We start from the raw sequence: 26809 nt of genomic DNA on the forward strand, positions 1-26809 counted from the left end.
TGAAAAATGTGGCATTTTCTTACGAGTTCATCTTTGAACAATTGGTTAAGCTTATATAAATTATTGACGTAATTACGGATGTGATATTACATTCCTCAAAGTAATAAATAATAAATTGTGAGATACTATAGCTGCTTTGGCAGAGTTTAGTATTTGAAAACCAAATGGCTTTTGAGGAACTATGATTGGATGTATCATATGATTTAAATGTTCGGAATGTAGTCCGGATTATGTTCAATGTTATTCGGAAACTGATCAAAGTAAGGTTAGTTCACACTTAGCCGAATGACACAAAAGTGTAATCGTTTCATATTTTCTCAGTTGTCCATTCAAGAGAAGAGGCTTCTTTACTATTTCTGGATGCGAATATCAAATTTTGATGACCTACATGTAAGAAATGAAGAATCTATATAATAGTTGTCGTACTATCCCTCGACAATGGCACGACAATGAAGTATCGATTGACCGACTCGTATAACCTTCGTTCCTAATGTAGTGTACTCCAGGGATGTGGTTAATCTATGGGTACCCGGTGACGTTTAAACTACAATCGCCTAAGTGTGAAACTAGCCTAATTGTCAGCTGACGGGTTGCTTATTTGGTTTTTTGAATTTTATAAATTATAAATTCGTTATATATAGTTAATTCTTGCGATCACCTTAATTTATGGGTTTTTGTGGCTTGTGGTTCTTAAAGTTTCTACTTTTCAAGCAAAAAATATCTTGGTATTAAACTTTAGTGTAAAATTTATGCGAGTGCGTAATTTGCTAATAATTGTTCGATAAAAATTATTATATACCTAGAAAATATTATACAATTCAATAATAAGAGAGATATATACATGAAATATCAAAAAATTTATACACGAAACAAAATAATAATCAAAGGTTTTTCTAGGTTGTTCGGAAACTGATAAAAATCTCGCAATCAGCGGATATGTGATCGACCTGATCTGAGGTTATAGTTCCCTCAAATAATGATAAATATAATAGTTAGGTTATAAAATGTAATAGAATTAAAGTAAAAAAATAGAATATATTTTGATAAGTTCTCATATTAGTTTTAAATAAAAATGTTAAGTATTAATAGCATGACTTTTTTATTTTTTTTTATATTTTGTATAAAATATATAAATTCTTGGAGTTGGAATCCCATGTGTTTAATGATGGAATGTTGCAACAATGATTATATTGTAGGAGATGTAAACAGTAGGTATATTTTCACGATTAGTAAATATTTCGTTTATAAAAGTGTAATACGAAACGGAATATTTTAGAATTAAGAGCTACACTTAGAAGTAAAGTGTATGGACAACATTTAGTAGAAAATGTTGTCGATGCCATTCAAGCACATTTATATTTCAAACCACAAAAACCGCTTACGTTAAGTTTTCATGGCTGGCCTGGTGGAGGTAAAAACTATGTTTCTTCATTTATTGCGAAGAGTTTATATAAGAATGGTTTAAAAAGTAAATATGTACATTATTTCATTGGAAGGGTTCATTTTCCAGAACATTCTCAAGTAAGGAAGTATAAGGTAAGTAATTGAACTATATTATCAATTGCAGGAATTTACATCGAAATTTTAGGAAAATTTGTATGGTTGGTTACAAGGTAACTTGTCTTCTTGTCCAAAACAATTATTCATTTTTGATGAGGTTGATAAAATGCCACCTCAATTATTAAATGCTATCAAACCAATGATTGATTATAGGGCTTCTATAAATGGTATTGATTATACTCAAGCTATATTTATATTTCTATCAAATACTGGTGAAGAAGTTATAAATGATCATTATTATCATCTATGGAGTGAAGGTAGAAATAGAGAAAACTTGAAATTATCAGATTTTGATAGTCTCATAGCTAAGGGAGCTTTCAATGAAGAAGGTAAACCATAAACTTACTACTATCAGATCTTTAGTTAGATAATTGCAGGTGGATTCCACTATTCAGATGTTATTAAAAGCAATCTAATTGATCATTACATACCGTTTCTACCGATGCAAGAAAATCATGTCAAACAGTGCATTTTAGATCAATTTAGGGATCGTGGAATTCCTTCTCCTAAAGAAGAACATGTTCAGTAAGTAATTTTATATTCAAGTTTATGGAACAATGCATTTAGTATTTAACTGTTTTGAAAAATATGATAATCCTGTAATCTTGTAAGAATGATTCGATTTTCCCACCAAATATGACCCATAAAGGCACAAATTTAAAATTTACGCCTTTAACATCTACTAACAATTCAAGTTATAGTACAATCAAATTGAGCTCTAGTTGTGGCTCCAAAGCACCTGATCGGCATCTCAGAAGACATCAGTCTTTGGTAATGTCAAGTGGGCCACAACGGGGCTATCTGAAGGCGTATGTGCTAAATGGCCCCTTACAAACTATGAACATCTTAAAACATTGTGTTGATTTCTTTTTTTAAAGTCATAGGTGTTTTGTAATTTTTGATTGTACAGTTTTATTATCAGTGAGTTTTCATTTTTCTTTTATCTGGCATATGTGATAGTAAATTGTCAAAAACCAAATTGATTTTTCATTTTAGAGAAATAATGAATGTTGTGGAATGGGGTCCGAAGGATTCGAAATTGTTTTCAAAAACAGGTTGTAAAAGAATAAGTTCACAAGTTAGTATATTAGTAGCGAAATATTATTGGCATAAACTACATAAGGAATTATAATAAATTTTATTATTATCGAAAATTACTAGATTCAGTTCATCTTAGAATGAAAAAAATTGGATTTATTGGAACAAACATTCACATTCCGATCAAGATAATTGAATAGAATCAAATAAAAAAATACTTTATGATCTTAATATTATTTGAAATAAGTTTGATTTTAAAATTGCATGCTAATACTGCTGTGATCTAAATGCATCTGTAATTTTTACATATTTTTGTTGTAATTAAATTATTGACAATTAAAACCTATTGTATTATTGAAAACTTGTGCTATACCCAATTTAAACACCACGTTGTAACCTCTTTTACCTGGCTAGAGACTCATCCCTAGGAAGTGGTATTCAGTCTCAGTTAAAGTATTGTTACGAACTCGTCCACGACACCATGCAGCCGGTCCTGTTCGGTTATAACGGCCGCTGGACATGATGCAATACAATATATTTCTCTTTTCTCCCTTTACCTGGGTGGGACACCCCTCGCAGCTCCATCTGGGGGCGCGGAGAGCTCCTTAATAAGTTTGCAATTTATACTGGTTTACACTCAACATAACTTCTAACTTTATCGTCAAATTAAAAAGAAAATGGGGGTTCGACCCCCTTTCAGAGGGAGATCGTCGGTGTTGCAGATTTTCTGCAGTTTTCCTGTAACCTGGTGGACCAGTTCACCAGCCATATGGCCGGCGATGGGGAATAATGCAGCTGTATCCACCCGCCCCCTATTAAATTGAACAAAAAATTTTCCAAAAACAAAAAAACTTAGAAAATAAATCCCCAAACGGAGGATAACTGTTTTTACTCAAACTAGAGCTCTCTTTTCGTCTTCTTCTGACTATTTGTCGTCCTTTTTTCCTCCTTTTTAGCCTCCTATACCAGGGCCAATAAACCTTTCCATAATAAATTTCCCTTATCACTTTTATGTTTTTGAACAAAATGAGACCTAAAATCAAGACAAATCATCACGAAATTTCAATATGTTACATATTTCGAAATCTAATTTTTATTCAGAAGAGACCTAAAATGAAAATTTAGCAACAAAAATAAATTATATAAATTTAAAAAGAAAAAGACAAAACATTTTAATTAAAAAATATATTGTTACATATACAAATTATTCATATTGACCACCCTATCTTTAATTGTACAATGTTGTATAGATAAACCCATTTTTTTAAAAACATCCAAAATTGGCCAACTATTGAATGAATCTAGTTGAGACTGATGTAAATAAATGATGATCAATGTACATTTTGGTATCTGTTGGTGGATGCAATATGACAATACTGCTGCACCTAATCCTGTTACCAAATTCGGTTGTTCCAATTTTGTGTAACTCAAGTTACTTTCACCATTTGATATGCTTTTTATAACATATGATGGTTTTTCAAGAAGAAACGGGTTTTGATAATTATATATAGAGTCAGATTTAATTGTATATATAATTTTTGCGTTCAATATCCAATGTTCAATTGCTTCAACTACCTGAAAAAATCTCAACTCTATTATATTATTATTACTACTACGTTTATTACCTGACAAGCATTCAATTCTTTTCCTTCATAGTAAACTACAAAATACTGTTTTTCTTTAAATGAATATATATCAATTGCCCCATTGATAAGTGTACAAATAGGTTTTTGATTGTTTAAAATACAGTCGTTTAATAAATCTCTTACAATTCTGGATTCGATAACAATAAGAGAATTTATTTCATGGGGAGTTTCGTAGTTACCTTCCCATTTAGGTGTAATTCTACAAATATGCAAAAATAATATAAATCGTAATGTTTGAAATTTATTGTTTTACTCGACGTATTCTGGATACTCTTCTAAATCTTCATCGATTAAAGCTCTTGTACTGGGTTCTACAATGTCACCAAATAAAACGCAACTCATTTTTCAAAATAAAACAATAGTGACTGGAAAAATCATTAACCTCCAAATATTTTTCGGCTTCTTTATTATTATTATTTATTGGTGGCCTCTTACAAAACAGTCTATTTACTAATAGTCTAATTTATAGCGATCAGGTATATGGATTTGTGATAAAGCTCATTGTTTATATGAAAATTGTACAGGATTTGGTTTATGATTATAATTATTAAACCACATTCCACTTCCTGTATTAACCTCGAAATATAACAAGTCTAGTGGCCTCTAATTAAGTAGAATCGTTAACCAACCGTATAATTTATGTTTGAAATTTTGTTATAAACCACAAATGACGACAAAATATTAATTTCGTTTAATAATAGAAATTTTATGAAAACAATTATCAATCCCCAACCATTTTTCGGCTTTGATGCTAGTGGCCTATATAGTGGACCATTCATTTTACAGCCAATTATAACGATTTATTAACGTGAAAACTCTACTGGACTTGGTCTATGGTTATAAATATAACCTTGAAATATTTTGACTCCAATATAAATGGCCTCTTATTTAATAGGATCAGTAACTAAGATCTTCACTAATCATATAATTTAATTTTAAGATAATTCATTTTTTTGGGCTGTTATAAACCACAAATAATAAAATATGGAATAGTTTAGAGTAGTTGTTTATTATTTAAAACAAAAATGTATTTAGAATTACTGAATATCATTTACTGTCATTAGGCAATCTAGAAAACGGCTGATTTTCGTGAAATAAACAATTTATTTTCTCATAAATAATTTGTAGATCTAAAGCAGAGCATACACGGTCAATAAAACTGACAGTAGGTATTGATAAAAGTACTGAAGGTGCCCTTCTTCAGTATTTTCTGTGATTACACGATCATTATTACTGAAAGTATTACTGATGTTCGTTTAATTCACACGGTCATTATTACTGTCAATATTATTCGTCAGTTCCCGCTTTCCATCCTTTAGTAGATAACTTAACATGGATAGAGCCTGTTTGGCAATAGTTATAGCTTCTGCTGTTGTAAAAAAAAGAAAAAAAAGAAGAATATGGGTTAAGGATTGGCTGTTGGAAAGAGACAGGTACACCCATTTAAACCTATTGAATGAAATAGTAGTTAAAAATCCTGCAGATTTCAAAAATTATTTTCGAATGAGTGAAACAACGTTTTTAACTTTATTGGACATGGTTTCACCTCATATTAAAAAGCAAGACACTAATATGAGACAAAGTATCAGTCCAAAAGAGCGACTCGCTGTTACTTTGCGATACCTGGCGACAGGAAGAAATTTTGCTGACCTCAAGTTCTCAGCATTGATTTCCCCAGCAGCAATTAGTTCAATGATAATTGAAACATGTGAAACTCTCATCTATGTGCTTCGAGATTATATCAAGGTAAGTTGAACAAAAAAATTCAATTAGTAAAATATTTTATTAGTATGTATAGGCATTTATACACTTTACAAAATTTTATTTTATTCAGAAAATGTATGATAGTAGTCCTTCAAGTTATTTTTTGATGAAATGCCGTTATCATCGATTGGATCATAATTGTTATTATTGTTTAAAATCATAATTTTTTGGGGGGAAGTGGTGGTGGTAGAAGGGACATGGACTGGACTAGGAAGGGTTCCGTTCAGTATTTGGGAAGGATTTGATGAATGGAGGCAGGAAGATTGCGGCTCGTTGATTTTAACGGAGTTGTGATGCAGATTCCCCATTGTAGCCTCAAATAAAATGTCGTTTATGGCCTTTTCGGCAAGTATTTTTTGGGACGCATCCAAATTTTGCAATTTTGTAGCCCAAACTTTCGCTAAGTTAAGATTGTAATCTCCTTCTTTTTCCTTGGTCAGGTACTCACACGCTAAATTCAGCAAATCTGATTGTTTATTACATTTTTTTTGTTTTTTGGATTTTCTGTTGTAATTTATTGAAGTCGAAGGCTGAGTGATAACATCGTCCTCTGGAATTATGTTTGTAGTTTCTTGAGCCTAAAAAATAAAACAAGAGTTAAAAAATTCCTCGATGTTCATATTTCATGCTTTAAAAATGATTGACATTCTTTGTAACTAATTACAGCAAATTTTTATTACTACTAATAATAACAATCTTATTATTATTTAAAAAATATTTTTTTTTTTACAGCTTCCCTTAACAGAAGAGGAATGGTTATTAACTGCAGCAGAATTCAGCAAGAACTGCCACTTTCCTACTTGTCTCGGAGCTCTTGATGGAAAGCATATCGCCATAAAAAAACCGGCTAATACCTCCTCTCTGTATTATAATTATAAAGGACACTTTAGCATTGTTTTAATGGCATTGGTCAATGCAAATAAGGAATTTATAATGGTGGATGTAGGAGCTAATGGTAGGATCTCCGACGGTGGGGTCCTCTTTTATACAAAATTTTGGGATTTGTTTCTAAAAAAGCAATTGCATATTCCACCTCCCACAAAGTTACCAGGTTCAGAGGATTATTTTCCTTACGTTTTTGTGGCAGATGAGGCCTTTGCTTTGCACTGCAACCTTATGAAACCATACCCTCAAAAAAAATGTACAAAGGAGCAAGATACTTTCAATAAACGACTGTCCACAGCTCGATGTGTAGTCGAAAATGCCTTTGGCATTCTCGCATCAAGATTTGGTGTGTTTCAAAAGCCAATAAATCTTGGTCCTGACAAAGCAACAAAAATTACACTAGCATGCTGCTATCTGCATAATTACTTAAAAAAGGAATCTCTAAACTTTAGTGCACAAAACGAAATTGAAAGCATAGATGTAGGGGCTAGTCTTCGTGAAGAACATAGTAGGAATGCAAGCGACGCAAAATCCACAAGGGATAAATATTGTACATATTTTAATCTTACATAATAATTTGTCATAATACTTTTGCAAATGTTAATTTTTTATTTCAAAAAATTTAATACTGAAATTTATGGTAAAAACCAAACAATCAAAATCATACCTGTTCCTCTTCCTCGTTTTCCACATCAATCGACGAGTGGGTTTCGAATGGCTGCTCGATTTTATCAAGAAATTGAAGAGCATAAAATACCCATGACGACGGAGTGTAAATGTCTTCGGTACCACATCCAGACCTTTAATAACATAATAAATTCATTTCATATTTTCTTTTTTATATAATTATTATAAAAACAACTATACCTAATGCCTAAATAAAATTTTACTAAGAAAATCAAAATGTTGGTATATATTCTCACCTTTTCGAAGATTCAATTTTCTTAAGTTCTTTTCGAAAATTTGATCTTAATGTATTTATTTTTTTCCTGACATCGGAAATTTCCGCGTTAGGTTTTATTTTTTTGTACAAAGGCAATAATTTATTTAAGGCTTCCATCCTTTTATTTTTTTTCATGTAATTTGGATCTGTGGAGCTCCACAATTCGGGCATGGATTCAAAAGTATGAATAAATAATTTAAGATCTTCGTCCATATTATCCTCCATCTGCAAATTATTTAACAAAATGTAAATGAAGTTATGATTAATATTTTCGTTATTAACCCTCCGAGTACCATGGGGTCCTTTTGGGACCCAACACTTTTACGAGAATTTAACTTTCTCTGCTGTATGACCTTTGTAAACTCCGTTTTAAAATATTGTTTCTTCAGAAAATACAAGAAAAAACAAGTTGCACCTTTTATTTATTTTTGGGCATAAGTTAAAAGATGAGTAAACTTGAAGGTAAAATTCATTATTAGCATTCAAAAACATGTGAAAGTACCAAGTTTCAACTTCCTATTCAATAACCCAAGATTTAAAATGGAAAAAAATATTTGGGGTCCAAAAAGGACCCCTGTGGTACTTGACTTTCATGAGGACCGTGGTACCCAGAGGGTTAAATTCACAGTATTTTAAAAATAATCTTGTACTTACTTTGGATGCACGAGTTTTTGCACAATTTAATAACTGAGGAAGATAAATTTATCGTAATTAAACTTAATTTAACTTAATTTAAATAACGTAATTTAACTTAAATTCGTAAGAAAATAAGCAGGCTTCACGTTTTCAGAGAAAATAAACGGCAACTCTACAAAAAGCAAACCAACGTCGAACTCCAAGATTTCATCAATTAGATGGCACGTGTTTTCACAACCTAAACCCGCCTCATTACTGAAGAATGAAGCAAACCCGGCCACACGGTCATTATTACTGTCAGTATCCCCACTACTCGGCGACCAGAACTGAGGAATGAATGGATTGAAGCATCAATCTTCAGTACCCTCTTCAGTACTTCAATACCTCGGATTACACGATCAGTATTACTGACAATATTTTTCGATACTGTCAGTATTATTGACCGTGTATGCTCTGCTTAATACAGCTAAAAATGAGAATTTTTGTAGTTTTTTTTTAGTCAGCTTTCAAGCAATTTACAAAATTTAGAACGTTTGTGTTCGTTTTGTACATAAATTACGGTTGTTTTTTAGACATTAATTTCCACTGCTGCCTTTATAAAACTTGAGTAGGTTGCAAAGCTATAAACCAGTGGTGGCTGAAAGATACAAGGTCAAACTTAAAGCTTTAGATGGAGTTAACCCTTGAAAAGGGTTTTAGTCAAACTGCTGCTCATTTTCCATGAGTTTCCAATGTATTTGCGTTTCAAATTATATTATCCTTTGCATACACTAATCAAAACAATGCATGGTGCAAAAAATATTATTGTTTACAGAGTTCCAATGATTATTACATCCACCGGAACATTTTTTAACTTTATACTTAGCGATCAATATTATCTTTTGTATCTCGTGTGGACTAAAAACGAATGATTCAAAGTGGTATTTTGAGTAAGATGTTTCTTGATGATTAAAAACGAATGTTTAATGTATTTTGTGTTTTGGCAAGGAACAAATGCTCCAAAACCATATCATGGGAGTATTGTGGTTCATTTGACGCGGTGTTTCTAAATCTATAAGAAATTTGATTAATTTTTGATACATTCACAACTGTAAGTACTCTTACAGTTCTTTGTTTATTTCCACTGTTGTAAAATTGTGTTAATAGTAAAAATGATAAGAAAAACAGTAAATATTTGTGATACCTATATTGTAATAAATATTTGTACATAACATTCAGAAATGTAAAACTTTAAAATTAACTTACACAACTATAAAAGATACTAAAAACAGAAAATTCAAAATATATAAATAAATACAACATATTAGTATAAATTATCGAATATAATTAAGGTTCTGCTAGCTTGGGTAGATCAGTTTTTATTCAAATCGATTTATTACAATAGAAAAGAGCATTGGAGAAATTGTTAAAGCAATACATTAGAAGTGTCACAATTACGATTCGTCACAGTAATTAATAAAAAACACAGCTCCAATTAATGATTAGCCCGAATCATTTATTCAGGATTTTCTACTAAATTTTCAACATCAGATTCTCTAATTTCTTCATTAGAATTACCAATAGGTGCGGCTTGTTCTGTATCTAAAAATAAAGAATGCCTAGAAGTGACACATTTTTAATACCAGAATTATTGATTTTATATATTCATGATAAAATGAAACCCACACTAACAATTACATTGTCTTGTCTTTTGAGACAAAAATGATCCTGTGACTTATGGAACACTTTAGAAAATTTCTAAACAGTATGTTCAAAATCAGCAATTATTCTATTTTACACTCACAGAAAAGTAAACAATAATTAAATTATTCATATATGTCCAATAAAATATGTAAGAAAGGGGTAAAAACAATCACTGAGACAACCTACAAGGTGTGAGATAAGCAAAGACTCTTCTGGGAAACTATAATCAAAGAAGATCAGTCTAAGTAAGAACAAGAACCGAATAATGTGAATATGGGTGTATCAATAGTGAAAAGTGTGTTCAATATTAGCAATAACACTATTTTACACTAAAAAAAATAATTCAATTATTCATATACAATCAAGTAAAAGACGGTAGAAAGGGGTACAACCAATTACTGGGATAGGGGCTGAGACTCTCCTGGAAAATTATAACCAGAAAAGATCTGCTGAATGTATCAGCTTAAGTAAAAAAACCTATGAGTACTAACAGGGGTCTTATTGGAGCACTGTCGCCTCATTGAACACCTAAAGAGATACTGTTGTGCACAGGACATTCTCTGGCAACTAGAGTCATTCCATATTTTGAACTTTCTAAGAGGAGTGGAATTAACGGATCAGCTGTAAACAATTATAGTAAAATGACGAAAAGAGAAAAGGAAATAGAAATGTAATAGATGAAATAACTGGAAAAATTTTCCGAAATGCACTTGTTACATGTTAAATCATATTTCCATAATAAATCAGAATTTTTTAAAGTGTCTTTTTCTTTAGGAAAGTTTGTTATTGCTACCAAATGATTTATAAATTAACCACACTTATATAGGACTCCCTTTCTACTGAAATTAATTGTCCATTTTGTTAATATTGTGTTATTTATACTGGTATGGGTGAAACTATGAACCCAGGTCTCTAGTTAGGTCTCAAGTTTCTAGAAAAAGTCTCTTTGACAAGATTACATCCATTGTGTTCATTATACACAATACAACTTTTATTTTGATGTTTTAGTCCTTAATAAATAGCATACCAAGTATTTCGATTTCAAAAATTCAAACAACTACTACTATTTCAAACATCATTCTTATTTACATTAGACTCGTTTATTTTTTTTTAAAGGGGCTAGTATATCTTGTTCTTCATAAAATTATTTACTATTTAGAACTTACCATATATTAAGAACAAATAGGGAATGGCTGTAAAAATTTTTCTGGTCATAGAAATCAAAAGGTTGCAAAATAAAGCGAAATATCTAATACCTGTCCTGAAGCAGCCTAAAATAACACACTTAATTGATAACATAAAAAGTCATAATACTAATTCGGAACAAGAAAATAAGGTAGAACTTGTATATTCTAATTTTGAGGGTTCTCCAAGTTCGAAAACATACATTTCCAATATAACTAGTAACATTAATAAGAGGTGGGGCTAGTAAACAAAGAGACTAGGGGCGAATATATAAAAACCACTTAATACTAAATGGAAAAAATAGAAACACTTCAAATTATAAAAACTAAAGCTAGAACAGTCATTTTCTAACTTAACCATTAGCAAAATTATCTATTAGATATTTTAAAAACCTAACTAATTGCCCATACAAGGCTCCATGTGAAAAATGAATTTTCCTATGTTTCTATATCCACACAAAGCTCAACGGAAATTTTACTTTTTCTTCAAACACTTTTCCAACAACAACAGACCTATATGTTGGTCCTCAAATTTATGTTTTATAATAGAATAGAGCATTTCAACAAAAACTTGGAAGTTTTGATTTTAAATTTGATCATCTAATATTAAAGTGAAGTTGAATTCTATTAGTTCACATTCAGTAACCATTTTCTAAAGTTTAAAGTGATTTTACACTGGAATTAAGGCAGATGACAACCAAAATTGCTTTAAGCAGAAATAAAAAACAAAAGAAACTTTCTATTTGCAATGTTGCATTTTTCTATGTCACCAACAATGTTATTGATCCTGTAACAAATCTAAAACAAATCTTGGTATAAATCTGGAGTATGGAACCACAATCCTTAATACCAGTCTGAATATTTAATACCCACAACTCATTTTAATTATATGTATAGTATATCCACAGGGGTAGTAAAAGTTTATAAAAGGGAAATAATTGGATAGAAAATCAAGTAAAATATTAGTTATATGTAATAGAAAACACATTAAATATATATAGCATTTGAAAAAAAATTTAATGAAGTCTCACCTCTCAAAATTACAGGTCCTTTGTTCCTACAGGTATTATAAGAACAGCAATGAGCACACTTGAAACCTACTACATGAAATTTTACAATACTTTCCTGAAAATAAAGCATTATACCTAAATATTGAAAAAAATATATATTTCTTAACTAACTTTATGACAATCTTTGCAAAGTATTTCCACATAATAATTTCTATATTCTGGAGGCATTGGAGTATTTGCTATTTCCATATCGTAATGCTTCCAAAGTCTCTGCATATCCATCAAAGAAGTTTGGCAAATAGGGCAAGCGTATAGTCCATTACCTAGAAGTTCTTCATAACACGGTCCATGTAAAAGATGACCGCAAGGGGGTATATGGCAAGCTATTCTAGATGTGTGGATGTCTTCAAAACATATCGGACAATTAGATCTCGAAACATTTTCTACACACTGAAAATTGATTATCAAAATCGATATTTTTTAAATAAAATCAAATACCTTGTGTCCTTGTTTCAATTTAATGGGAAGACACATATTACATTTGTTGCAGTGAAAGAATCTATCAGCACCTCCAATTCTGCAGAAACCACATCCTTTACAGTGAAACTGCCGTTTTTCATCATCATCAAATAAATTACATTCTAAACATGCATACTGAAAAATTAATACACCAACCAAGTCGAGATATTTTTATTTATTTAATTACGTTACCTTTCCAAAAAGCACCCCACAATTTATACAGTTACTTTGAACATTTTGTCTAGTATTACATAAAGCACATACCAGTTCTGTTATTTCTTTTCTATTAATCTGGTGATTTTCACTTTCATCATGACAAAATCTACAGGTGTATACTTTATTACAACAAGGCGCCTATAAAAAATTTTACTACGTTCTATTGTTTTGATTTTAATAATAAACATCAAAAAGGAAACTAATATTACAATATCTAACAATATTTTTACCAATAGTTTTGATTTTCTTTTGTAATGACAACATCCAACTGGTTTTTCAGTTTCTGTTGGAGGTCCTTCTGCTCTTGGCGTAGACATTGAATCCATTTGTTTGATTATAGAGTACAACTTTCTAAGACAATCTACAATTCAATGATCGTGTTTTGATCAAAATATGTCTTGTAAGTTTTTGATATGACAAAATTTGAAATATCATTAAGGCTATTATTCTAAAATCATATGAAGTTTGTCATGTCAAATTTTATTTTAAGGCATTTTCGAACGCGATCGATTGCAAATAATTATGGTTGTCGCTTTGTCGTAATTACCGTTTAACAAAAGAATGTTTTTTTTTTAATTGTTTTATAAACTTAAAAATTATCAAATAAAAATCAAAAGTGGTTATTTTTAGATCATTAATAGTCTCGTATCCAACCCTCAAATTGTATAAATGTCGTAGATGTATTGTCAAAACCGTGTCGTTACAATTGCACCAGTTATATTGAGCAATCTATCTAAATCAGCTGATGCCCATTTAAAAATGGCCGCTGTGGAGTAAATAAATGCTTTTGTCGTAAATTTCTGTGTGATTTGTAAAGTTATTTGCTGTTTTTTGAAATGGCTTCTTAAAGAGTTGCTACTTGGAGCAATATTAAATTTCTTTCCGTAAACGTGACTTTGTCGTTTTTTTTTCGACTATGCTGTATTGTGAGTAGTGCAGGTAAACAGTAAATAGTGTGGAAAATCAAGTTTATTGGAAACAGGTGGAAAATGAGAAAAATTCCAACTAAAACTCTTTTTATCAAATGAAAAGGGGTTAACTCCACCTAAAGCTTTGAATTTGACCTTCCGTTTTTACTACCGGAGAAAACGAGAAAATCTTACACAAGTACATACGAGCAAATTAATTGTTTACCCCCCGCTAACCATTTTGACGGAAGATTGTCAATCAACTTCATTTGTAACAATTTTATGAGTAAAGTTAACAGTGGCTGTGGGCACCATTGGACCTTCTGATTGGTCAAGGTACCGTTTAATTATAATATCACGAAAAAAAATTTTATATAATCAAATACTACAATGTTTTAATGACCACTTCAGAATATTAAAAGGCAATCAAAACACTTGACTGAATTTTTTTTTTTAAAAAACAACTTTCATAGAAGTAACTTAATCCTCCGACTTTCGTATGAATATACACTACCAGTAAATACGTAAAATTACCATAGAGATATTACAGATAGAGTAGGCATGCTATAGGCGCCCATACAATTGGGAGCGTCTGGCCGATAGAAAGAGAGAGAGAGAATAATTTATGTATTTATGTCTCTGTCTAATGGCGCATGCGCGTTGATTAGATTTCGTGTCAGAACATGAATTGAAATAGAATAAGATCTTTCCTGCAATACTATTGATAAACGAAATCTAGTGCAATGAAAACAATTGTATATTTCCCAAGTAATATTCAATAAAAATAGGTTGAGCTAATGTACAAATCATTAGGCTAAGCCCCTCAGCCCACAACTTTTTGAAGTACTTCACAGTATGTATATCCATGAATGCACGGTGGCCGAGGTGTCAAGATCTCAGCCTTTAGATTTTCTCGGTTCGATTCCCGCAAATGCCAATTTTTTTTAATGTTTTTTTTTGCTAATATATTTATAGGAATATTGTTTTTAGAGAATTTTTTGGTATTCTAGTCAACATTATTTATCAGTAGTGCACGTAATAATTTGAAGAATAAATTCAGTTTATCAGTACTTAAACAAAATGGAATACTCTGAAGGACCAAAACTCAATTATAATTAACTAAAACACTTTATTTAACAATTCTTTAATAATAAATTAGTACAACTACATAAAAAGACTAATATTACTTCCGGCTTTTCAATAAAATCTTTTTAATTGGGTACCATACATTCGATTATATTATATTTCAAATCGTAAGTCATGCACATCAGCTATTTTTTGCTACTCAATAAAATGTAATATACTCAAGTTTTCAACAAACTTGTGTTTACTTAAAACTGTAAGTTCCTTCATAAAATATTTGTCAGCAATAAATAACAGACGACTAGCCATTTTTTACGCTCATTGTAAATTATTTCGCACAGTATTTTAATAATGAGATTTACAAGAGTCGATTTGTTTTATCTATATCGAGATCCATAACAAATATCTGATCTTTAAATTTTATGAAACCATACGGTGAAGATTATTTTAATACAGTCTTCGACTCATCACGCTCAATGACTTTAGAATATTTATCATATATATCATATATATACACGCATGCGCAGTACGCAACAAAAGAATGAGATAGAAATACATAAATGATTCTCTTTCTCTTTTCATTCGCGAGACGCTCTCACTTGCCTACTCTATTGGTAATATCTCTATGAAAATTACCCATGGTGTAATAGAGACTAGGTGTGTTCCATCCGCAGACCAACTTTCGTCATGTTCGGCGCACTTCCAAAACGCCGCCATATTGCCAATCATATGTTGTTGTTTTGGCGGTAGTAACCTAGACAAGTGCCGCAGAGCTACTTGCGGATTTTTATTGTAAATCTTACTTACCGAATAGAATTGTAATAATAGTCAGTATTCGTCAATATGACGTAAAAAATACAGATAGTTTTAAAAAATATTGACTTTTAATTTACGATTGAGTTATGAATTGTGCAAGTGCGAACGCTTACATTAAATGCAATTGAAAATTGATTGACAATATGCCGGAATGCTCCGTTGGTAGATGTCATAACTGGAATGGGAACACAAAAAATCAAAATATTAAGTATTTCCCATTTCCCAAAGATAGTGATACTCAAAAAAAATGGATTAATGCTTGCAATACCGACAAGGAAATTAACCTCAAAAATGGTTTGGAAATGATTGTCTTATTTCTAAAATACATTGCATTAATTTTGTTTTGGCATTATCAATTATGAGTGTTGATTGAATAAATTATAAAAAATTGCAGGACGGATCTGTTCACGCCACTTTATGCCGGATTTTTTTGAGGATACCAGTTACTTGAATAGTATATGGATAAGCCTATTTTAAAGCTAAAGAAAAATGCTGTCCCCACTTTGTACTTGACTGAACCTTCATGGTATTTATTATTGAAAATGGAAATTGATATACCAAATTATTTAGCATATTGTAAAAATAAAAATATTGTATAATTTCAGTGAAGCGAACCGAGGTAGAAAACGAAGAAGTGTTTGTGAAAGTGAAAATGATTTTAGAAATTCACAAAAGAGAGCACGTAGCTCTAGTTTTTCAAATTGCATTAATAGACAAGAAAATAATGTTTTACTAGATGTAACAAATCAGAGTTTGTGAGTAAAATTTTAAAATAACTTAGCACTTCCATGACAGATTTAAAAATCAATAAATTTTTTTGCGGAGTTTCCACAGATATTAGTCCAACTTGATAAAAATAATGATACCAATGATTCTTCTATAGGAATACAAAGTACTGAAAATATCGACAGAGATAATCCTACAGTCCAATATGAGGCTAATAACAATGTGTAAGTTTACAGCATACAGATTGAAATATATTTTATACTGCTTCATTTTTTGTGGTTGTTTGAAATAATCTATAAATTATCTGTGAAATTGGGGACCAGTAACACGAGTAAAATTATTTTCGACATTAATAATTTTTAATAAGTAATAGAAGTTTCTATTAACATTTTTTTTTTAGATCACAGGAATTGTATAACGCTGATTCATTTGAATGCAACATCCCTAGGTATATTTTGATATACTTTTTTGTATTATGAGATTGTTACATAATGAGAAAAGTTGTGTACTATATTAATTTTCTTTTATTCCAGAACTGAAATGTTAATGAATAAGTTAGGGGATTTGAAGAGACAAAATGATGAATTACAGAAAAAGTTGGAACTGAAAGATATTGAAATGCGAGAACAACATAAACTATTCCAAATACAATTAAAAGACAAATTACATGAAATTTTATCTCCAATATTTACACCTGGCCAGATAAGGAAGTTGTTACATCCTAAACAAAAAAATGTAAAGTGGTCCAGCGAAGACATTGCCTCGACCATAGCTTTAAGAAGTGTTAGCCCTAAGGGTTATAGATATTTGCGGAAAAAAGGCTACCCACTGCCTGGGTTAAGTACGTTGAGAAAAAGGGCTGCTAAAGTGAACATTGACGAGGGAATTGTTGAATCAATTTTATTGTCTATGAAAGACAAAGCAAAAAACATGTCAGCACGAGAAAAAATTTGTGTTTTATGTTTTGATGAAATTCATATCTCTCAAAACATTGAGATTGACAAAAAAAGTTTTGTCGATACTCAAATGTTTCTCTGTTGATAATTTTATTTATTACTTAGTTGTTGTAATAAAAAATTGTTTGCAAAAATCTAAAACGTATATGAATTTATTCTTACTCCACAAAAAAAACAATTATTTTTATGTGTAGATCTTTAACAGAATAACAGAAACCTATCTATATAATTTTTACACAAACACATATTTATTTTGTTCATTTTATTTACAATAGTTTCAGTTATATCATCTTAAAACATTTAATTCAGATTCAAATTTTATATTTTCTTAGTTCAAACATTGATCCACACGATAAAAAAAAATAAACATATTAAATTAATGTAATTGCATCATCATAGCATCCAGTATTCAATTTCGTGCAAAGTCATGTGATTGGCTGAATTTCCAATATGGCGGCATTTTGGAAGTTTTTTTCATTGGTCGTGCGCAAAAACACACCTTGTCACTATTATACCATGAAATTACCAATGATTCACGACCATAGAATTAATATTAAAGATAGAGAGAGCGCGACTTGTTAAAGTGCTGATGGAAAGAATGAACATTTCTATATACCACTCTACTCTATTCGTGGATCGCCATGACGTCGAAGTTTCAAGTAGTAAGAATGGAAAAAGAGGAGAATAACAAATTTTGATTTGAATAGCAAGTAGAAAAAGAGTGGTACATCCATGGACTTATTAAAATGAGATTGCCCGATTAGAAGAGTTAACCCTTGAAAAGGGTTTTAGTCAAACTGCTGCTCATTTTCCATGAGTTGCCAATGTATTTGAGTTTCAAATTATATTATCCTTTGCATACACTAATCAAAACAATGCATGGTGCAAAAAATATTATTGTTTACAGAGTTCCAATGATTATTACATCCACCGGAACATTTTTTAACTTTATACTAGCGATCAATATTATCTTTTGTATCTCGTGTGGACTAAAAACGAATGATTCAAAGTGGTATTTTGAGTAAGATGTTTCTTGATGATTAAAAACGAATGTTTAATGTACTTTGTGTTTTGGCAAGGAATAAATGCTCCAAAACCATATCATGGGAGTATTGTGGTTCATTTGACGCGGTGTTTCTAAGTCTATAAGAAATTTGATTAATTTTTGATACATTCACAACTGTAAGTACTCTTACAGTTCTTTGTTTATTTCCACTGTTGTAAAATTGTGTTAATAGTAGAAATGATAAGAAAAACAGTAAATATTTGTGATACCTATATTGTAATAAATATTTGTACATAACATTCAGAAATGTAAAACTTTAAAATTAATTTACACAACTATAAAAGATACTAAAAACAGAAAATTCAAAATATATAAATAAATACAACATTTTAGTATAAATTATCGAATATAATAAAGGTTCTGCTAGCTTGGGTAGATCAGTTTTTATTCAAATCGATTTATTACAATAAAAAAGAGCATTGGAGAAATTGTTAAAGCAATACATTAGAAGTGTCACAAGTACGATTCGTCACAGTAATTAATAAAAAACACAGCTCCAATTAATGATTAGCCCGAATCATTTATTCAGGATTTTCTACTAAATTTTCAACATCCGATTCTCTAATTTCTTCATTAGAATTACCAATAGGTGCGGCTTGTTCTGTATCTAAAAATAAAGAATGCCTAGAAGTGACACATTTTTAATACCAGAATTATTGATTTTATATATTCATGAAATCAGCAATTATTCTATTTTACACTCACAGAAAAGTAAACAATAATTAAATTATTCATATATGTCCAATAAAATATGTAAGAAAGGGGTAAAAACAATCAATGAGACAACCTACAAGGTGTGAGATAAGCAAAGACTCTTCTGGGAAACTATAATCAAAGAAGATCAGCCTAAGTAAGAACAAGAACCGAATAATGTGAATGTGGGTGTATCAATACTGAAAAGTGTGTTCAATATTAGCAATAACACTATTTTACACTAAAAAAAATAATTCAATTATTCATATACAATCAAGTAAAAGACGGTAGAAAGGGGTACAACCAATTACTGGGATAGGGGCTGAGACTATCCTGGAAAACTATAACCAGAAAAGATCTGCTGAATGTATCAGCTTAAGTAAAAACACCTATGAGTACTAACAGGGGTCTTATTGGAGCACTGTCGCCTCAGTGAACACCTAAAGAGATACTGTTGTGCACAGGACATTCTCTGGCAACTCGAGTCATTCCATATTTTGAACTTTCTAAGAGGAGTGGAATTAACGGATCAGCTGTAAACAATTATAGTAAAATGACAAAAAGAGAAAAGGAAATAGAAATGTAATAGATGAAATAACTGGAAAAATTTTCCGAAATGCACTTGTTACATGTTAAATCATATTTCCATAATAAATCAGAATTTTTTAAAGTGTCTTTTTCTTTAGGGAAGTTTGTTATTGCTACCAAATGATTTATAAATTAACCACACTTATATAGGACTCCCTTACTACTGAAATTAATTGTCCATTTTGTTAATATTGTGTTATTTATATTGGTATGGGTGAAACAATGAACCCAGGTCTCTAGTTAGGTCTCAAGTTTCTAGAAAAAGTCTCTTTGACAAGATTACATCCATTGTGTTCATTATACACAATACAACTTTTATTTTGATGTTTTAGTCCATAATAAATAGCATACCAAGTATTTCGATTTCAAAAATTCAAACAACTACTACTATTTCAAACATCATTTTTATTTACATTAGACTCGTTTTATTTTTTATTTTTTTAAAGGGGCTAGTATATCTTGTTCTTCATAAAATTATTTACTATTTAGAACTTACCGTATATTAAGAACAAATAGGGAATGGCTGTAAAAATTTTTCTGGTCATAGAAATCAAAAGGTTGCAAAATAAAGCGAAATATCTAATACCTGTCCTGAAGCAGCCTAAAATAACACACTTAATTGATAACATAAAAAGTTATAATACTAATTCGGGACAAGAAAATAAGGTAGAACTTGTATATTCTAATTTTGAGGGTTCTCCAAGTTCGAAAACATACATTTCCAATATAACTGGTAACATTAATAAGAGGTGGGGCTAGTAAACAAAGAGACTAGTACCGGTGGAGGATCTAGGGGCGAATATATAAAAACCACTTAATACTAAATGGAAAAAATAGAAACACTTTAAATTATAAAAACTAAAGCTAGAACAGTCATTTTCTAACTTAACCATTAGCAAAAATATCTATTAGATATTTTAAAAACCTAACTAATTGCCCATACAAGGCTCCATGTGAAAAATGAATTTTCGTATGTTTCTATATCCACACAAAGCTCAACGGAAATTTTACTTTTTCTTCAAATACTTTTCCAACAACAACAGACCTGTATGTTGGTCCTCAAATTTATGTTTTATAATAGAATAGAGCATTTCAACAAAAATTTGGAAGTTTTGATTTTAAATTTGATCATCTAATATTAAAGTGAGTTGAATTCTATTAGTTCACATTCAGTAACTATTTTCTAAAGTTTAAAGTGATTTTACACTGGAATTAAGGCAGATGACAACCAAAATTGCTTTAAGCAGAAATAAAAAACAAAAGAAACTTTCTATTTGCAATGTTGCATTTTTCTATGTCACCAACAATGTTATTGATCCTGTAACAAATCTAAAGCAAATCTTGGTATAAATCTGGAGTTTGGAACCACAATCCTTAATACCAGTCTGAATATTCAATACCCACACCTCATTTTAATTATATGTATAGTATATCCACAGTAAAATATTAGTTAGTAATAGAAAACACATTAATTATATATAACATTTGAAAAAAAAATTTAATGAAGTCTCACCTCTCAAAGTTACAGGTCCTTTGTTCCTACAGGTATTATAAGAACCGCAATGAGCACACTTGAAACCTACTACATGAAATTTTACAATACTTTCCTGAAAATAAAGCATTATACCTAAATATTGAAAAAAATATATATTTCTTAACTAACTTTATGACAATCTTTGCAAAGTATTTCCACATAATAATTTCTATATTCTGGAGGCATTGGAGTATTTGCTATTTTCATATCGTAATGCTTCCAAAGTCTCTGCATATCCATCAAAGAAGTTTGGCAAATAGGGCAAGCGTATAGTCCATTACCTAGAAGTTCTTCATAACACGGTCCATGTAAAAGATGACCGCAAGGGGGTATATGGCAAGCTATTCTAGATGTGTGGATGTCTTCAAAACATATCGGACAATTAGATCTCGAAACATTTTCTACACACTGAAAATTGATTATCAAAATCGATATTTTTTAAATAAAATCAAATACCTTGTGTCCTTGTTTCAATTTAATGGGAAGACACATATTACATTTGTTGCAGTGAAAGAATCTATCAGCACCTCCAATTCTGCAGAAACCGCATCCTTTACAGTGAAACTGCCGTTTTTCATCATCATCAAATAAATTACATTCTAAACACGCATACTGAAAAATTAATACACCAACCAAGTCGAGATATTTTTATTTATTTAATTACGTTACCTTTCCAAAAAGCACTCCACAATTTATACAGTTACTTTGAACATTTTGTCTAGTATTACATAAAGCACATACCAGTTCTGTTATTTCTTTTCTATTAATCTGGTGATTTTCACTTTCATCATGACAAAATCTACAGGTGTATACTTTATTACAACAAGGCGCCTATAAAAAATTTTACTACGTTCTATTGTTTCGATTTTAATAATAAACATCAAAAAGGAAACTAATATTACAATATCTAACAATATTTTTACCAATAGTTTTGATTTTCTTTTGTAATGACAACATCCAACTGGTTTTTCAGTTTCTGTTGGAGGTCCTTCTGCTCTTGGCGTAGACATTGAATCCATTTGTTTGATTATAGAGTACAACTTTCTAAGACAATCTACAATTCAATGATCGTGTTTTGATCAAAATATGTCTTGTAAGTTTTTGATATGACAAAATTTGAAATATCATTAAGGCTATTATTCTAAAATCATATGAAGTTTGTCATGTCAAATTTTATTTTAAGGCATTTTCGAACGCGATCGATTGCAAACAATTATGGTTGTCGCTTTGTCGTAATTACCGTTTAACAAAAGAATGTTTTTTTTTAATTGTTTTATAAACTTAAAAATTATCAAATAAAAATCAAAAGTGGTTATTTTTAGATCATTAATAGTCTCGTATCCAACCCTCAAATTGTATAAATGTCGTAGATGTATTGTCAAAACCGTGTCGTTACAATTGCACCAGTTATATTGAGCAATCTATCTAAATCAGCTGATGCCCATTTAAAAATGGCCGCTGTGGAGTAAATAAATGCTTTTGTCGTAAATTTCTGTGTGATTTGTAAAGTTATTTGCTGTTTTTTGAAATGGCTTCTTAAAGAGTTGCTACTTGGAGCAATATTAAATTTCTTTCCGTAAACGTGACTTTGTCGTTTTTTTTCGACTATGCTGTATTATGACTAGTGCAGGTAAACAGTAAATAGTGTGGAAAATCAAGTTTATTGGAAACAGGTGGAAAATGAGAAAAATTCCAACTAAAACTCTTTTTATCAAATGAAAAGGGGTTAACTCCACCTAAAGCTTTGAATTTGACCTTCCGTTTTTACTACCGGAGAAAACGAGAAAATCTAACACAAGTACATACGAGAAAATTAATTGTTTACCCCCCGCTAACCATTTTGACGGAAGATTGTCAATCAATTTCATTTGTAACAATTTTATGAGTAAAGTTAACAGTGGCTGTGGGCACCATTGGACCTTTTGATTGGTCAAGGTACCGTTTAATTATAATATCACGAAAAAAAATTTTATATAATCAAATACTACAATGTTTTAATGACCACTTCAGAATATTAAAAGGCAATCAAAACACTTGACTGAATTTTTTTTTTTTTAAAAACAACTTTCATAGAAGTAACTTAATCCTCCGACTTTCGTATGAATAAACACTACCAGTAAATATATAAAATTACCAATGATTCACGACCATAGAATTAATATAAAAGATAGAGAGAGCGCGACTTGTTAAAGTGCTGATGGAAAGAATGAACATCTCTATATACCACTCTACTCTATTCGTGGATCGTCATGACGTCGAAGTTTCAAGTAGTAAGAATGGAAAAAGAGGAGAATAACAAATTTTGATTTGAATAGCAAGTAGAAAAAGAGTGGTACATCCATAGACTTATTAAAATTAGATTGCTCGATTAGAAAGAACACCCTTAACATTTGATAGAGATAACTACACTGTAACTTTATTTGTACCTCGTTCTGAAGTGATTTTGAGAACGTGATTTGAAACGTTGGCCATATTGTTGTAGTAGATAAACATTTTATTTTATTTGTGTTGATTGTTTTCAGCACTTTTTCTATCAAAATGAAAATATAATACCAGCACAAGACAACATGGCGGCTGGTTGTGACGTCAACCCGAAATGACCTATCGGAGTAAGAATTTTATAGGATACTGAGTTTAGTATTACTATGGAGTGTACACTCCATAAGTATTACTATGTTGATGGGTAAAACGATGCTATTTCTTCATTCCAATTATGACACTCATATACTGCCCTCTTTATTTTGGTTATTAACTCTATGTTTACCATTTTCGATTGTTTTGTTAAAATAAAAAAGAAGTAGAAATTAAGGTTTAAGGTTTTTAATTTGAAATTAAAAAAGTGAAAGATGAATAGTTATTGGAAATGAATTTAAATACTTATAGAATATCACCTGTAACCACGTGTAGTTTTTTGAAAATAGAAGAAATATGCAAAGAAAGAATTCAGTTATATGCGATATTTGAACAAGCTAAAATTTTAGAACTCGAGGATGGAACTGAACCATGGTCTAATTTTATAATATCAAATATAAAGCATTTGAAATTAAACACTTATCATACTCTATTAGGTTATAAGTTACACCAGGGTTTGTTGAAATCTAAAAGGATAGATAATACTGCTCACTGGATTGTTGGTTTGAGTAAATATAAAATTTTTAGCTGAATTATTTCTTGTCTTAATACGTTAACAAATCAAAAAATTTTTAGGTTATTGTCGAACTAAGGAATTACAAAAACTTTTCGTAAATTGGGAGTTACAATGGTTTCATCTGTTATACATTAACACAAAAAAATCCGATAGGCAAATGTTTTTGTTAAAAAATAATTTGATGTGTAAGGAATTGGAATATTTAGAGAGGATATCGTTTTCTGACGAAATTATTAACGGAACTGATGTTACTAAAAGCGATTATCACTCGACTGTGTTTTATAAAACGAAATATTATGAGATTCCAGAAATAGTTGCTGGTAGAAAAGCCTTTTTAAAAGGCGGAGTTGCCGTTTTTTCCGAAAATTATTATATCTGTTTTATAAAAAATAAATTGAGACACGAATTTACGATGCATTTGAATTTTCAAAATAAAGTTTATCCTTATTTGAACGATAGATATAAATATTTAGTTCATTGTATACCGCAGTACATTCCCGTCTTAAATTTTGGTAGTGAATTAGATAGTCTTGGTTTGGATAATATTGACCAGTTTGCCGATCACCATTTCCCCCTATGCATGAGAAATTTGCATAAAACTCTCAGAACTAATCATCATTTAAAATATGACGGTAGAATGCAACTAGGGGTGTTTTTATTTTGGTTGGGTCTTTCTTTTGAAGACGCAATGGAATTTTGGAAAAACGAATTTGTTAAAAAAATGCCTGAAGATTTATTCAATCGAAAGCATACTTATTTATTTAAACATCAATATGGGTTAGTAGGAAGGAAGAGTCCGTATCCCCCTTCGAGTTGCAGTAACATTCTTCTATATACCCCGTTGCCAAATCAACATCAAGGATGTCCTTTTAAACATTGGTCTAAAACAACTCTATTAGAAACTATAGATCAAGAAGTTCCATGTTTGAAAGACATTGAGGATCTGGTAGACCAACGACAGTTCCAGAAGGCTTGTACAACATATTTTTGTAGATCGAAAAACGTTGCTCATCTTAGCGTTGAAAATGATATTATAAAAAGCCCGAATCAGTATGTTCATGAAAGTTTTCTAGTTCGTGATATTTTAGAAACGATTTTTGATGATGATATTTAGTTGAATTGAATAAAAAATGTAGTTATTTTATTTTTAGTAAAAAAGTATAATTTTTTAATAAGTCTTTCTTTTAATCCTCACAACAGCAACGAGAAACAACTAACCTAGGAATGCTCAATTAATGTTTAAAAATTTCTCGTTTCTAGGCTATAATATGACATACTATGACTATCATAATTGTTTTTTCACATTTTGTTTATAAACATATTTTATAATTTTTTATACAATTTTTCGTAATTTTGGTTCATTCGAGTTAATTCATGTTGATAACTTACTTTTAAATTGGAATGTGCGATAAATTTTCACATTTTTCAAATTCACTTCGAAAATATCTGAAATATACCATAAATTTTGCTCTAGACACAATTTTATATATAATGAACCACCAGCATATTCTCATCAATGAATAAGATTGTATAAAAAACACAAGAAAACCGACTAAATCAAGAAAAAAACACGAAGAAATCGTGAAAGAAAGCCATTAATATATGCAATGCGTGAAAAACATAACCTCGAAAAGCAAAACTAATTTAGAATAAACCTTCATATATGTAATACTTCTATATTGACAGTTGGTATGGAAAAAACGTCCCTACGTTACGGTGCCGACAATATTCATTTCCTCTCCCGTTCGAGATACTTTATCCATACTGCGCATGCTTGAGAATACGCAGAACCGAGCTGGAACCTCGGAGAATAGAGAAATCGTTGTCTTCCTTAGTCAGAACTGCTTCCACTTATATAAACTGTCCGTATAGAAGTATTACATAAATACATACCCTAAGATGGTATGTTCTGTGTCCCCATGTATTAATACTAAACACACTGTTTACACTACCAATACTCACAATTACACTGTCTGACGCGCGTTTCGTTAACCAAGTTATCGTTTTCAGAGACTGAAGGTAAACTAAAACCTATTGGTCTACCTATTTTATACTAAATTTTCTCATCAAAGAGCCTTCTCTCACGAAAAATAATTCCAGCGAGAAAACTTGGTATTAGGCTAATTAATTGTTATAGGGTAATATAAAATGCAGTCAAGTATAAAGATTATCGAGTTATTTGAAAAAATATTTCTTCATATACTGAT

At 30.5% G+C, this 26809-nt stretch overlaps 7 protein-coding genes across 10 annotated transcripts; 3 read left to right on the forward strand and 4 right to left on the reverse strand.

Annotated features, from left to right (window-relative positions):
- Positions 1-573: 573 nt before the first annotated feature.
- LOC130904121 (torsin-1A-like) lies at positions 574-2940 on the forward strand. The gene is made up of 6 exons (XM_057816694.1): positions 574-725; positions 898-1208; positions 1277-1536; positions 1589-1889; positions 1938-2085; positions 2557-2940. Exons 2-6 carry the CDS (start codon positions 1073-1075, stop codon positions 2690-2692), a joined length of 981 nt encoding a protein of 326 aa, XP_057672677.1. The 5' UTR covers positions 574-725; positions 898-1072; the 3' UTR covers positions 2693-2940.
- Positions 2941-3768: 828 nt separating this feature from the next.
- Positions 3769-4807, reverse strand: LOC130904122 (uncharacterized). Its single transcript, XM_057816695.1, has 3 exons — positions 4498-4807; positions 4224-4443; positions 3769-4173 (listed from the first exon to the last, which is right to left on the reverse strand). The coding sequence occupies exons 1-3, from the start codon at positions 4584-4586 to the stop codon at positions 3790-3792; spliced, it is 693 nt and encodes a 230-aa protein (XP_057672678.1). The 5' UTR covers positions 4587-4807; the 3' UTR covers positions 3769-3789.
- Positions 4808-5374: 567 nt separating this feature from the next.
- LOC130904115 (putative nuclease HARBI1) lies at positions 5375-7797 on the forward strand. The gene is made up of 2 exons (XM_057816684.1): positions 5375-5990; positions 6741-7797. Exons 1-2 carry the CDS (start codon positions 5577-5579, stop codon positions 7464-7466), a joined length of 1140 nt encoding a protein of 379 aa, XP_057672667.1. The 5' UTR covers positions 5375-5576; the 3' UTR covers positions 7467-7797.
- On the reverse strand, positions 6014-8934 carry LOC130904116 (uncharacterized). Its single transcript, XM_057816685.1, has 4 exons — positions 8491-8934; positions 7817-8061; positions 7561-7693; positions 6014-6586 (listed from the first exon to the last, which is right to left on the reverse strand). Exons 2-4 carry the CDS (start codon positions 8059-8061, stop codon positions 6071-6073), a joined length of 894 nt encoding a protein of 297 aa, XP_057672668.1. The 5' UTR covers positions 8491-8934; the 3' UTR covers positions 6014-6070.
- Positions 8935-9643: 709 nt separating this feature from the next.
- On the reverse strand, positions 9644-13568 carry LOC130903473 (RING finger and CHY zinc finger domain-containing protein 1-like). Of its 2 annotated transcripts, XM_057815586.1 has the most exons (7): positions 13315-13568; positions 13061-13222; positions 12848-13003; positions 12521-12799; positions 12371-12464; positions 11322-11426; positions 9644-10053 (listed from the first exon to the last, which is right to left on the reverse strand). In XM_057815586.1, exons 1-7 carry the CDS (start codon positions 13408-13410, stop codon positions 9968-9970), a joined length of 978 nt encoding a protein of 325 aa, XP_057671569.1. In that variant the 5' UTR covers positions 13411-13568; the 3' UTR covers positions 9644-9967. The 2 variants fall into 2 exon arrangements, with proteins under 2 accessions (XP_057671569.1, XP_057671570.1); XM_057815587.1 differs by lacking the exon at positions 11322-11426.
- Positions 13569-18825: 5257 nt separating this feature from the next.
- On the reverse strand, positions 18826-22664 carry LOC130890816 (RING finger and CHY zinc finger domain-containing protein 1-like). Of its 3 annotated transcripts, XM_057795156.1 has the most exons (8): positions 22378-22631; positions 22124-22285; positions 21911-22066; positions 21584-21862; positions 21434-21527; positions 20507-20521; positions 20417-20443; positions 18826-19246 (listed from the first exon to the last, which is right to left on the reverse strand). In XM_057795156.1, the coding sequence occupies exons 1-8, from the start codon at positions 22471-22473 to the stop codon at positions 19161-19163; spliced, it is 915 nt and encodes a 304-aa protein (XP_057651139.1). In that variant the 5' UTR covers positions 22474-22631; the 3' UTR covers positions 18826-19160. The 3 variants fall into 3 exon arrangements, with proteins under 3 accessions (XP_057651139.1, XP_057651138.1, XP_057651140.1); XM_057795155.1 differs by having other exon boundaries at positions 20417-20521; positions 22378-22664; XM_057795157.1 differs by lacking the exons at positions 20417-20443; positions 20507-20521 and having other exon boundaries at positions 18827-19246.
- A 1525-nt stretch (positions 22665-24189) lies between these two features.
- Positions 24190-25774, forward strand: LOC130890818 (DNA primase large subunit-like). Its single transcript, XM_057795158.1, has 2 exons — positions 24190-24594; positions 24662-25774. Exons 1-2 carry the CDS (start codon positions 24318-24320, stop codon positions 25714-25716), a joined length of 1332 nt encoding a protein of 443 aa, XP_057651141.1. The 5' UTR covers positions 24190-24317; the 3' UTR covers positions 25717-25774.
- The last annotated feature ends 1035 nt before the right edge of the window (positions 25775-26809 follow it).

This window comes from Diorhabda carinulata, chromosome 2, assembly GCF_026250575.1.
Source record: "Diorhabda carinulata isolate Delta chromosome 2, icDioCari1.1, whole genome shotgun sequence".
Taxonomy (NCBI): Eukaryota; Metazoa; Arthropoda; class Insecta; order Coleoptera; family Chrysomelidae; genus Diorhabda; species Diorhabda carinulata.